The sequence below is a fragment of the Dermacentor silvarum genome, chromosome 1 (assembly GCF_013339745.2).
Source record: "Dermacentor silvarum isolate Dsil-2018 chromosome 1, BIME_Dsil_1.4, whole genome shotgun sequence".
Taxonomy (NCBI): domain Eukaryota; kingdom Metazoa; phylum Arthropoda; class Arachnida; order Ixodida; family Ixodidae; genus Dermacentor; species Dermacentor silvarum.
In genome coordinates this window covers 215466810-215481365 of record NC_051154.1, presented here as the reverse complement: position 1 = coordinate 215481365, position 14556 = coordinate 215466810, and the positions used below count along the sequence as shown (strand labels likewise).

The window sequence follows — 14556 nt, the reverse complement described above, 5'->3', positions numbered from 1 at the left end:
TTTCTTTACCAAATTGTAAGTGAATGCGTTCTGATGGCGGTGTAATTTTGATTACCTTTGAATAAACACGTTCCCACTTTTATTTATCTCTTCCATTATGGTGGTAGTGGTCTATGTTTACATCAATGTGTATGGATAAGCGAAAAAAAGATGGCTGGCCCATAATTCTAACGGATCGTATACTCACACGTTTATTAAAAGAAATAGCAACGGAGCGGAAATGAGCGGTTGTTACACCAAAATCGCTATATCACTTTACCACCGTTTTCTTTTTCTTCAATTGTAGACAGGAATGATGCCTAGTGCCTCATAAATCCTGTCATCAAAATGAAATCATAAAGATTACTTACCAGGCCAATTTTCACGTTCCCATACTGTAGCGCCAAGTATCCGACAACGACGCCAAGAACGTACGTCGCAACATGTGTGAAGGGTCGGAAGTAGATCAGCTCGATAGTTTCTACAAGGCGCCTGTAAGACAAGGATGAGGAATATTAAAAAGTGTCAAATACTACCTCCGTTCATAAAAGCAGCTTTGTGCTCCTGTTTTTGGTTTGTTATGTCCTAATCGGGAGCCTCGAAATCTCTCCTGTGTTTCTGGCACTTCTTAGATACAATATGAGCCCTTTCAAGGCGGCCATGCCACATGGAGGCTAAGAATTAAGGGTGCAAAGTGACGGACAATTGCAGCGTTTATGATAAGACCGTTCATTTGGCCAGAAAGAGACAAGAGTATGATAGGAAACAACACTGGATTACGAGAAAAAAAGCTCTGCAACACGATTTCCTTCTTCTCCATTGTATTCACTACACCTGCAGATAGGTGACATAAAAGCTCACTATTCTACTTGACTTGTGTCAATATATGCTTATTTTGCTGCTTCGAGTTGCGTTCCGCTTAGGTTTGGCAGTTTTTGGTAAACGAGAACCCTTCCTAATGCATACGTTGCCGCTAGATAAACCGCACAAGAAAGCTAAAGCGGAAGGGCGCGATTAACGAACGTGCTCAATGTCACTAATACTATCACTCAGACTATCATGTGTAGTGAAGAGGAATACCCCGCACCTCCACCAGAATCTAATATGAATACAGGACAAGAGAACAGCAGGCAGCGTGTCTCAACTAGAACAGCTCAGGCAATCTCGACCTAGCGCCTCCCGGACGACTGGCGATGTGGCTGCAGCGCCGGGTATTCCTCTTCACTACACATGTTTAACCATCACTAAGAGGAGCTAAAGCTATCGGCAGTTTTGGGGAGCTTTAGAAATAACCTCCCCAAGTGGTTTAACTTACTGAAAAATATAAACCACACTTGCATTTCTTTCTACTCATATTGTGTTCAGTATACGCCTCGCCGATAGCACCTCCTAACTTTGGATCCCCTATTTCAAAAATGCCATATTATTCTGTCAAAATATGAATTCAACGGCGCACTGATCACCCGCAAGACTGCACAAGAAAGCAGATAGGTGTGAGAATGGCGAATATAGAAAATCTAAATATAAGACAGCCACTGACACGAATCACAACTACCAACCTCAAAACTCTATGGGGGCAGACAGCGAGGCGACGCTTTTACTCTTCTTGAAGCTTCCGGTATGCATCTGGCGTGACAAACACTTGATTATTGCGCATCGGCGCGATAGTCGCGTTCTTTCAATATGATCCTGCTATCTCGGACTTGATTAGCGATATTCTCCGTGAAATGCATACCTATATAGTTTGCTTTCATTCTGCTACAGTCTTACCGGAGAGACGACCTAACGTCAAATTGTATCTAGAGCTTTTGGCACAGCAAGTGTTATCTCATTGTCGCATTATAGAGTTGTTTTTTTTTTTTTTTTTTTTTTTTTTTTTTTTTTTTCATGGACACCGCCATATCGCGTTGGCAGTGGCGCCATCTATGGGCAGTGGATATGCTGGCTTGGAAGAGCGCTTCGTGTTGTATGCCATGGCCGGTATGCGCTCAGCGGCAGTTTCTGATGGTTCTTTTTTATTTCATTTTTTTTCGCGCTGGCGCGGTCTCCTTAGCATGAAATGGCGTCTTATACGTGGGAAACGGTTCTGTGAGACGTACTGAAGTGATTTAAGTCGGGATAGCCGGAGCTTCTGCTGGCGTTGATGCGGACGGAGCACCCAGCTTGATGTGTTGGCGTGTGTTCGAGCCTCCAATCATCCTAAGAGATCGGTTGTGTATTTCTGTAAATTCGTTTCAACCTTATTGCATAATTATCACACTAATTCTGAGCTGAGCTTTAGCAGCAATGAGTAGTTAAGAAACATTTGACGATCCTAACCGCGTGGACAACGTTCTGCTGCTGAATAAGTTGTGCTGTTTACTTTGACAAGTGTTCAAAACTGTTATCTGTAGATACATTGCGCGACTACCGTGTTTGCTCGACGAGGCTTCCGCCCACGAATACAATAGTTTTGGTTAGTAATAACAGCATACCGGTACAGTGGGAATCACACTTGCCGAGAGTTAGAGCGACCGGCTGCAGACTACGCGAGCGTCCGAGGTAGCAGTAGATGCTGTGTTATATATCTGTTTGCTCTATATAGCGCATGCTCCAAGCACGCGGCATGAACATGCGAGGCCTTATTGTGGAGTTAGCCAGCATTTTTTTTTCTCCTTTTTTTTCGCGACGACAGAGGATGAAAACCGATCTTTTTTCTTAATATGTATATTTTACTTCAGTCTTGTTCGTCGCCTCTTCTACGACGCACTCATCCGTTTTACAGAAATTCTGTCCTCAGAAATAGCCGTCGAATTCTTTTTATGCGATACCCTTTGGATATTACTGCCTTACAGGGCAAAAAGGCAATGGCGAACTACAAAGCTTATATGCATCATGCTGGTTTCCCAACCGCAGTGACCGCTGTGTTGAGCAAGGTCATCGGCTTCATATAGGAGACTAACGTAGACATAGTATCACGATTTCAAGTCTACCAGACTTGAAATGCATGAGAACGATGCTGGTGGCTAGCGCAAATGTATTAAACGATTGACGCTGAGATGTTTCGGGGTTACAATGGGTTGGCCGAACACGAGCTCTCTGATGTTTTATTTCCCACGCCAAGCGACCAGGCAGTGGGGAGAATTTCTAATTCACGCTGACAATTCAGAGACACCGGTTCGCTTAGTCGAGTGAAAAGCGATACAGTCAAAATAGCACACAACACACACACCGTGGCTGATTATACGCGCCGAATTTTTGCGCAGCCAAGGGAGAGAGAGAGAGAGAAAGACGTTTAATATATATATATATATATATATATATATATATATATATATATATATATATATATATGTGTGTGAAACGGCGACCCCAGTGGTTTTTCCGGTGAAGTGCCTAGATTAGGTGAATTGTTTCGCTCCTTATTAGGTAGATCAAGAGAAATTTCCGTATACTGTAGCTACTGCAGAACCCAAAGGCTACACCTAAAGTGGTTGTTCGACGACCTCGTATGGATTGAAATCACGTAAATTTTACGGATAACAAGCTAACATATCTTCAAATCGCTCCGCAGCACGCCCCGGCAACACATTCAAGCCGAGCCGCGCCGGCTCGCACATGCCAGAGAGGAGGAAAGGCTCGCCGTGCGTCCTTTCCTTCTCGCCCGATGAAAAGGTTTCTGGTTGCTACACATACATAATCTGATACTTGTAGTCGCTTTCTTTGCTGTCTATAGCCGTAGTCAGCCTCACACAGTCAGGGACATCATGTACGGCTTAGGACAGCTAATGCTTGTCTCATTGGATTATTTCACAAACGTTCTCCATTGTCTTCTACTTTCCTTTAGCTACTCCTTCCCCTTTAGGCCAATGCTGAGTAACAGGCCTAAAGCACGCTAGTTCAGCCAACTTCTCTTCCTTTACACTCATCAAACTTTCTTCTCTCTGCATATTTTTACGCTATTCGTTGCGGGGGAGACTTACGCTCGATACAAGTTTTGCCAACAATTGTCGCCACCCGCAATAACATGGCGACTGCCACAACCAGCGTTAGAAAGAACACACGTGGCATGCAACGTTTGAGATATAAAATGTACTGCTTTGCTGATGTCAGCAACTCCTTTTCCTTGTTTCCGGCATGGAGGCGTCCCTCAAGCTAATGCACCACTCAGTCCTTATTCCTAAAAACTGCCCTTGGTTGCAGTGAAGCATATGCTCATGAGAAAAAGGCTCGTGCCACGAACGTACAGTACTTCTACCTGCAATAGCCTTAAATATCGCCAGTAAGCTTACTTGTTGCTAACGAGAAGTGTGACATAATTCCTCAAAGAGGTGTGGTAAATTCATTGTACTATTCGGAAAGGATGCATACTCTTTCTACGTACTTACACGACATCATTGGAGGCTGTCGTCCCGGAGTAAAGCAGGTGCCAAAAGTGAGTTTGTAGCGATACCAAAATGCAGAATACCAGAGAAACGACGCATGAGACCAAAAGGGCGAACTTGGGGTGCCTATAATGAAAGCAAAAAAAAAGAAAAGAAAAGAAAACAGAGCCATTTGCCTGAATGTTTTGCATTGACATCGGTATGTTTGAAACCACCGTGTACAAAGGTAATGGAATGTAGGATAACAGCGCGGCAGGCGAGACACATAGGAGCAGACACAGTGCTGCGTTTCAGGGCTCTGCATGGCTGCACCTATCCTGGCCGCATCGCTATTACCCTTCGTCGCTGGCCCGCCGATGTTCCCTAGGAAAGAAGGTCTAGCTTGGGTTCTCATTTTGCACGCCATTTTTCCCTTGTTTATTAAGTCCTACCAACAACCAACACCCCACAAACGTCTTTTACGACATAAAATTATATCATATTTTTTTTAACAAGAAGCATGCGATGAAATCCCCGAGTGGTCCAAACTAATATAAACATCTTTTCTAAGGCATTCCACATAACCGCACAGGCTGTTTTGACACGTTAAACCACGAAATTATTACAGTATGTGGTCATTTTGCAATGTTGGATATGAAAGGCCATAAGGCAAATGCGTTGTAATATGTAGACATCACAGTATAGATGAGTGTTCATTCGATAGTACTTGAATGACTGAGTCAAAAATAAAAGACTGGTTTGATTGACTTAACGAATGGAAAATAAAAGCAAAGCAAATACATACAGCACCTACAAGGAGCAAGGACGGAAACTACGGATACTCACGCATTTAAATTACGAGCATTAAACATTTTCGTTTTCTGCTTCATACACGCCTGTTGCTTCCGACATCCATATTTCTGGAGTTATACGGTTTCCCAAGTCTTCCCTGGTGTGTATATTGTTCGACACTCTACATATCAGCGCGTAAGAAAGAAAGGTTAATTGCTTAGTATTCTACAGAGATTCATATGAACAAAGCCAGCCAAGACGCATTTACCTCCAGCATGGTACAGCGTTGTCGAGCTACTTCGTTTATTATTCGAAAACAAATATCATCAAAATACCTTGAAACACATATATACGGCAAACAGAACGAGTGACTTACATTTGCTTGCCTATTTTGTTCCGCATGCCGTTTACAGTATTAACTGTCCAAACATTTGATCAACATTTCATAACGAACTACCATAATATTGCTATTTTCGTATCAATTGTTAAAATGTAGAACACTTGCATTAAGGATTTTTTTTTTCAATATTGTGGTAAACATTGAAACCACCGCATATCTTGCAATGTTCTGCAATTCACAAAAACTACCAAAGAAGGGCCTCAAATTTTGCAAGAAGGGGAAAGGTGCACTTCATAAAGGCGCCTAGAGCAGAACTTGCCATGTGTACTTGAAGAGCATACTTGCAAAGCACATGCGGCAGCACGATAACGTCGACGTGATCACCGATACTGCTTATTTACTAACGCGCCATGTTGATAGTGACTTCCGTATAAAAATTGTTATTTAAGGGATGGAAAGGAATCAACACCGTATAATGAGGACGCGCTTACCAGACAAAAAGGATGGTGAGCGGAAATGCTATCACGAGGAATATTTGAACATCGGTGCTCACGTACCACAGGTGAATCATGCACTGCAAGAGGACAAAGAAAAGCAAATGAAAGGTCACTGTTACCGCAACGATTTCTTCCGGACACAACGAAGTAAATACTAATACTAGGTGAGTTGTGCAAGCACATAATTCACTGAGCATGCTTTTTTTTTAGACAACGAATAATTACGACTACGAGATGTTTAATTCTTCCCGCCTGATGGCAACTTCGGCTGGTTGTCTCCAATTGCTCCAGCGGCGCTACTCAATCGCCTGAGGCAGCTTTCAATACAGTACGTTGCAGAATGGCAAGAATGATAATGATACTAAATTTTTACATTGAGTCACTAATAATCCTAATAATTCGTGCTTTGCTGCAATGTATTCAAGGTGGCCAAACTGCTATGAAATGAAGATGTGATTACGGGTAGTCTTTATAAGGCGCATACGAGAGCATGTAAGGCATAGCGTTCGCAGTAACTCGATAACTTTAGCGCTTATTGAATAACAAAAGCGACTATCCGTTACGTATGCTGAAGAAGTTTTTGCATAATTGCACACGTCAGGCGCAGCCCCTTACGTACATTTCAGTGATAAAAAATGCAGTTTGAGGGTCCTAATTTTTGCATTTGGCCAATGTTTACTTGCGCCTCGCATTCACCTTTGAGCAAATCGGAGAGAAGCCAATGAAAGAAGGAAATACGCCAGAAATCAGCATGGTCAAATTCTATAGCGTCCAGAATCGCTCCCAGGATTAAAATTCTGCTTTGGATTGATCTTTCTCCATCTTGTTCATCCATTCATGCGCATCAAGCCTTAATGCTGGATGCACACGGGACAATAACGCTTAATTTAATAATAAATAAAGCTTAAAGTTAATAGGCTTAACGGAAACTCAGCAGACGGAAACTCAACTTAACGGAAACTCAATAGACGGTAGATACCGCATTTTACTATTCGGTTGCCAACCACAAACCTGAATAAAGGGTCGACAATTAAGTCCATGTCTTTACATAGCAGATTTTCATTTTCGAAAGGCCATACGCGCTGAATCAAGCAAGAAGTACTAAAATGTTTGGTTTAACAGAATGTCAATTCGGACAAGTTAGTAATTCATATTACACTTTAAAAAGTGCACTATTGACGGCTCAGAAACAACAGGGACGTGTACAGCGTCGTGTGTGTTGTACGCGTTCATCTATCTCTGTGTAGCTTCTGTCCCATCTATAGCGCGCTTTTGCAAGTTGAGAGTTTTCGCCTCAGATATCCATTTTCCTGCAAAGAGCTTCACCTGATTTTTCTCTCGCAACGTACCTATACTGCGTATCTGGCGCGAGATAAAAAAAAAGTGGCAGTTATGCGTAGTCATGACTGCAGCTCTTCATACTGCGGTCCAATGGCGAACGTCTTCTTGGTATACCTGCCACGGCAGCCCAGGGGCTATGACATTGCGCTGCTGAACACGAGGTAGCAGGTTCGATTCCGGTCGTGGCGGACGCATTCCAATGGGGGCGAAATGCAAAAGCGCCTGTGCTCCATGCACTAGGTGCACGTTAGAGAACCCCAGGTGGTCGAAAACTCGAGTCCTCCACTACGGCGTGTCTCATAAACAGATCGTGGTTTGGGCACGTACGTAAAACCCCATAATTTTTTTCACGGTTGAGTGCGCTTGAAAACAGGCGTTTAGTAGCGGTTATGGTGATTGATTCAAAGTCCCAAAAGCGCTGGTTTGATTCCCCACACCAACGCGCAATTGCTTAAAATTCTGGAGTTTTATGTGCCAAAGCCACGACTTCATAATGAGGCACGTCGTAGTGGGAGACTCCGAATTAATTTCGACCCCTTGGGGTTCTTTGATGTGCACCTAAATCTAAGTACACGAGCGTTTTCGCATTTCTGCTCCATCGAAATCTGGTCACTACGCTGGGATTGAACCCGCGACCTCGAGCTCAGTAGCACAAAGCCATACACTGGGCTACAGTGGCGGGTTCCGCAATAAAATAGGCTACTTCCATTGGTAATAGTACTGTCAATGGCATGCTAGGCTTGCAAGTCAGATTTTTCTCTGCTAGTATGAATCCAGTTTCACACATATAAACTGGCTTCCATGGTGATACGGACCGTTCATTCAGTCCGCGGTCAAGAAAATCATGGCTCAGCGTCACCGAATCACGCCGCACACTATATGGCGCAGCAGACGACCTGCTAGCAGAGCGATTTCTGGCAGTTCAGCAACGTCACGCTTGTCTGTGGACAGATTTAGCTATCTCATTTCGCGACTGATTTCCTGAATCTAGCCATGGAATTGAAGTCAGGGCAGCCATTCTGTAGCGAAGCCTTTTGCGATGCTATTCCTTTTCCCTTTTCGCGCTTTGTCAGTGATCAGAGCGACGCCCAGCCCGCGTTATTATGGCATCAGCCGGCCGTAAACAGTGGAGAGTAAGAGTGGGCATAAAATCGTGGCCGAGAGGAGTAACCCGTACTCATTTTTATTATAGGTTTCATCGTGCGAACGTTTTAAAAACTTCGTCGATACAGTTTGAATTGAGTCGGACAGTGTGTTTTTTTTTTTTTGGCACCGACGTGGACACATGAAAATGGTGCGTAATTCAACCTACTCCAGCGCTTAAGAGGAGACCTCACCATCTTGTCGACGGGGTAGAAGTTGTTGAAACTGAGCAACACCGCCCACCAACGGTTGATGCACCCGTCAACCTGCTGCTGCAAGAGTTCGTGGTTTGCGGGGCCGTCGGCAAAGTGCGGCAGAAGGAAGCATGCCATCACCACAGATACGATGGGCAGCATCAGCCTGCGTGCGACAGCGGGACTCAGTTACATACTCGTTCATTTTAACGGCGGTTGTTATCACGAAAATCTTCTACATGGATTCAGAGGCCTATTTACCAGCAGTCAAAGTATTTTCAGCAACAATGCGAATCAATGCGAAACGTGACTATTTTCACGTTCGCGCATATACACACGCAGGTTTGTCATGCGTCACGGAGCTCACTTCATACATTACTGTTAACCTCTGGTTTGTGGATCATTTGGCTATTTTCTTAGCTACGCTTGTGTTCGCAATTTTGTTAATTCCACACGCTATCACCCTGGACGAGTAGCTCGACAGTGCGCGTGACAGTTGGGACATACCTAGGCGATAATGGCATATGCGGCGTTACTACATTGAGCTACGCTGATCTTCACTATGTAGTGGGTTAACCCTCACAAACCAGCGTGCTCACCATGCGATCTAATGGTGCAGGGTTTCGGCACCAGACGAAAAGCCTTCGTTGTAAAAAAGTAGGCTCCGTCATAGGCATGAATCAGGCGTTAAGAAAGCAGACCAAAGGGGGGGGTCATCCAATCGCCTAATTATTCAGCCGAAATTCCTGCGTGCCCGTGCTGCCTGGCATGCATGCTCGTGTGACTTCTTCCTTCTCTTTTTCTTCGCGTTTGCATGTAACAGACAATGCTGTCCGAAACATAAGTTTCAACACACCCGCTGATTACGTAGGTATGTGACACGGAACTTGCTAGATGATATCGATATATGACTATGTAGGGGCAACTTTATAATTATTCACGGAATGTGATGGAAGCATGGTGGCACCTCAGACCATTATAAAGTCAAATACCATCATGGAGAGCATGGTGCTAAAGCTTTCTTATATTATAGGTGCACGTACGTGCCTCGGGAACTGGCACATGCCTTTTCTTCGCGTCTTGTCTGTGCGGATACGCGGGTGTCGCGCAGGTCTGTACATGCCAGTTCTTGGTTATCGGTATACCCGCCTTGGTAGAAAGTTTTGTGCCTGCCAGTCAGTGTGTTTACCAGACAGAGTCAGCGTGCTCGATAAAAAGCGTGTATATAGCATATGGAGATCCCTAGATACACCGCGTAACAGGCGGCACCATGAAGAGAGAAAACGATGCAATGCTAGTGGTGGTGGTCATCGAAAGCAACAAGAGAATCAATACACATTCTACATGAATCCAACTCCGGTTGTGTTTAATAAAAAATTCAGAGTCCTTCCCCTGTCGAGAAAATGGGGGTAAGCGATGCTTGTGGCAAGATGACACTGTCGCAGGCGTTGCACTTCATTTGCCCTAATGTCAGGGTCGGCAGCTCTTCGTTGACGTTTGGCCTCAACATCGCGCTCCGACAACTCGGGGTCCGCGGCTCTTCGCTGACGTTTCGCTTGGGCTTCGGAAGCCCTCACGTTAGAATCGGACGACAATCTTCGCTTAACCCCATTTTCTCGACAGGGGATGGGCTGGTAATGTTGTCTCTTTGGGTCCCACGTGTGACAAGGGTGGTTCAAGGGCGTGTTACAGGTCCCCGAGCCCGCAGGCGTATGTACCATTGAGCTTGGACCCTTTCTGCACTATCACCAGGATTGGCCCACATGACAGGGGTACATTCCATCAAACTTGGACCCTTTCTGCCCTATCACCAGGATCGGCCCACTTTTCAGCGTGATACCACCACCACCACCGCCACCGCCGACACTTGTGAGCCTATAAAGCTTCGCTTAAAAGAGTAGTGTGCATAGTACATCGACAGGTATCTCTGTCCATATACATACTGCAGCTTCTACAATGTAGAGAGCTCAGCGGGCTCAAAACCGCGGAAAATACCCCGATAGCTGGTAAAGCAGCCACCTGTCAAAATCCTATAAGAGGATGTAAAGGGACATGGACTTTCGATAGGCCACTGATGGCAGGCATGCAGAGCCTTTTGTGCAGAAAAGGTTGTAGTAGAGGTTCATACGCTGCTGAAGGAAAACGTGACGTATTTTGGCCAGCAGCGATTCAAGCTTAATATTTGTGGGTCCCTTACGAATGATATATTGATATATTCGGGCCATTAAGATGATTCAGTATCTTGGTGGGGTAAACTTTTGTCTCGACCTCAATTCTTGCTGTGTTCCTGTCAGCAAGGAGCGTGGCGTTGCCGTCGTTGCTGCGGAGATTCCTCGTGGCTTGTGTTTATTTTGGTGAGAACCTCCTTCCCGGTCTATGTGTCTTCCATTTGACAGCGCGCTTATTGCTCGAATAACCATCTGCCAACTGCCGGAGGACATTCGCAAGGAAGCTCCGCTGGCTGTTGGCCCTGTGCACCGACGGATCGCACTACGACACAAACAACTTTCTTTGTGTTAGTCGCGAATTGAGGTTTACGTTAACCATATGGCGTAAAACAAGTTTCCACGCTCCTTGCATTTTCCAAGTGACGCAAATATGCGTATAAGACTTCTGAAGGACTGTCAGAATACGGAGTTTTAGGATAGGGGCACCAAATATTTGGGACCCCGAAGAGTTTCGATAGGGCATGCAAGAGGTAAGCGCTTTAGAATGTGGTTTTGAGCTCGCTGTTTGTGTCTTGAGCTTGCGGTGCCATTGTGGCTAGAAAGCGAAGCTATTATAAATAACAAAATAAAGACTTGTAAAGGAATTGCCTTCGTCGTACGTACTTTGGTTCTTCATAAGGATTCTGATCGTTTATACGTCACAAGCAAACAATTTCTTTCGTTTATTTCTGATGGTTCTGAGAGACTTACTTATTTGCCGTCATCAGCTATAGCAATTTTAAGTAGGGTATGCCCGACGAAAGTATCCCGCTTTAGGGCACGAGCTGTCGAATCGACCAGCGATCTCGAAAACTGTGGCGAATTGTCATTCTCTCTTTACCAGCTACGTGAGACGAGTGAAAGCGATCGCCTACACCATGATTTGTTTGTCACGAACTTTACCAGTTCCTCAGATATCAGGTCAGATTTAGTGCTTGGTGGGAGACGTCGCTTTGATGGGTGCCGCCATGTTTGTTGACGCAAAGCTTTTTAGACAAGTTTGCGGTTGTATGCTGTATACAAAAAAAAAAAAATGCTCGCCTCGCGCAAACTACGAACGGCGTTCAGAATCAGAATCAAATCTTTTAATTATCACATATTGCAATTACAGGTTGTTAAGTGCAGAAGAAGGTCCCAGAGTCATGAGGGAAAAGCGTATGGTAACTGCCACAGTAGTTAACAGGAGTAGCAGGAGTAACAGGGAGAAATAGGAGCAGCAGAAAAATAAGTTAGTGCATGTTTGTAACTACAAAAATATATAATGCATATATAAATACAGAAATGTAATATCTTTTTCCCTGCGTCCCTCAGGCTACAGCTAAGAAATAAGCAGGTACTAGAGCCTGTTATGTACTCTGTGCTCAGGGCTCAGTGACCGAAACGCGACAGTCGGACAGCATAGTGGCCCGCGCTTTTTGCCCCGCCACAGAGAGATGGGTCACCGCTTGGGTACCAAATGCAGCCATAATGCGTCTCACAGGCTCTCTATTTGATCATTTACACCAATGCGTAACGTAGGCGTCCCCAGCATCCACCGGTTGTGCAAAAAAAAAAAAAAAACGCCGGCAGCAATGCGTTCCGAGTATCGCGTTTCAATCACTTTACAAACGCTTCGGCTGCCATCGTGCACATGTAGTGTCTCCCGTAGTTGCATAAAAAGAGCTTTCCTTTCCGACCCATTACAGACTTTACAACACTGATTAGATTTAAAAAATCGATAAAAAAATTGTTTGAATAAGAAAGAAACATCGAAACAAGGGGAGAGAGAGAGAGAGAAGAAAGGAGAAAGGCATGGAGGTTAACCAGATGGGAAGATCCGGTTTGCTACCCTACGCTGGGGAGAGCGGGGAGGGGGAGGTAAAGTGACAGCAAAGTATAGATAAAGAAAGTAAGGGGCGTCACGCTGGAGCAAGGTCATGCCTGTGGCTTCCCTTGTTCACCCACTGTTGACCGCTTTGAAGTCACGATTCGCAACACCCTGTCAAGATTAGTACTCTGTTGTTTTTGTTTAAATTTTCGCTCAGAAAAGTCAGCGCGCCCTTTACCCACTCATCTATTCACATTTTATACCCCTGTCACATCGTCAAATTTAGTGTCACTTTGAGCAAGTGCGTACTGTTTGGCGTACAGAGTGTCACTTTGGCGGCACGCTGCTACATGAGAAAGAGAAGTGCACTTTGAAAATGATGGTGATGGCGATGGGTGAGCCAGTAGCACAACATATATTTCTTATTTTAGGCAATACTTGCTAATAACGCATTATGCAGGGTGTCCCAGCTATCACGCAGCCCGATTTTAAAAAAAGCGGAACGGCGTTACGCGAAGCAAACCTAGGGCGTATTGTTTCCGGTACAGTGCAGTAGCCGCCAGTATTTTTTTCGTTACTGAGATTTAATTAGGTAATTGTAATTAATTATCTAACTCGAGAAGTACTGTCCTAATTATCAAAGTGTCAATGAGAAAGTTGTAGAGCAACATGAAAAACTCCCGATACAGCTTTCTGTAGCTCAATACGTGCTACATAAAAGTGTTTTTCCGAGCATGAAAGAAGCCCGCGAATACACGCAAAGTGCCTCGAGCGGCCAGTCGTGCGGCAATTCTGCGTGTATTCGCGGGCTTCTTTCGCACTCGGAAAAACACATTTATGTAGCACGTATTGAGCTACAGAAAGCTGTATCGGGAGTTTTTCATGTTGCTCTACAACTTTCTCATTGACACTTTGATAATTAGGACAGTACTTCTCGAGTTAGATAATTAATTACAATTACCTAATTAAATCTCAGTAACGAAAAAAATACTGGCGGCTACTCCACTTGTACTGGAAACAATACGCACTAGGTTTACTTCGCGTAATGCCGTTCCTCTTTTTTTTTAATCGTGCTGCGTGATAGCTGGGACACCCTGTATATATGGACAGCATTTAGAATAAAATTTAGGTGCAAATGAAATGAATCATTGCAATCGCATTAGCGCCATCGATCATCACGAGCCAAGACAAGACGGCGTCGTATCCAAGGCGAGCGCATTCAAAATGGCGGATTTTGTTGCAGATGGCACGGAAAGTAGTAACGGGCGAATGGAGTCTCTTTTGGCAGCACTCTTTTGATCCCGAATGAGGCGCTCGCGGCTAACGTTGCTCGCGGTGGATGCGGCCATTGCACGGCGTGTGCTCTGGCATACCCCCGGCGGCCGTGGCAGTCGAGGGTATGCCAGAGAGGGAGAATAGTAAACTAGTAAATTTTGTTGTAAAGTGTGTTTTAATACGTCTTAGTATTCCTAATGATAAAAACAACAGTTAAAGAAGGACTACCGACTGGGCTTTTGATATTAGTTTATTTATTTCTGAGCCCCTGCTGCCGAGACTACGCACTTCGGCGAACGCACTCGCCAGCGAGTGCGCTTTGCAGCAAGTGTCTCTACGCGTGCCCATGTAACAGCGTGCGAATGACACTCGGGGCGAAGTGCACTCACTCAAAGTGCACTTAGGTTGTCCCGTGTGACAGGGGTATTAGCATACTTAGTTCACCGAATGGGCAGCTTAGCCTCGCAGCGCGAACGTTATTCAGCAATAAATCTTACCTGATGTACCGCCGAACTGAGGCTATGACGTAAACAGCTATCGGATTTTGCTTGCGAACTACTGCGTGAGACTGGAGCATTAAGTATGACATCACAAATCCACTGGAAACAAAAGAAAGAAAAACACCGCATCAAAAGCAA

General features: G+C 44.7%; 1 protein-coding gene across 1 annotated transcript in view; it reads right to left on the bottom strand.

Annotated features, from left to right (window-relative positions):
• Positions 1-14556, bottom strand: part of LOC119436756 (uncharacterized) — a 150969-nt gene that overhangs the window by 125114 nt on the left and 11299 nt on the right. Inside the window, exons 8-12 of the mRNA XM_037703749.2 lie at positions 14416-14517; positions 8630-8795; positions 5946-6028; positions 4347-4469; positions 351-471 (exon numbers count right to left, since the gene is read on the bottom strand). Coding sequence (XP_037559677.2) covers positions 351-471; positions 4347-4469; positions 5946-6028; positions 8630-8795; positions 14416-14517 — 595 coding nt within the window. The remainder of the gene's footprint in view (positions 1-350; positions 472-4346; positions 4470-5945; positions 6029-8629; positions 8796-14415; positions 14518-14556) is intronic.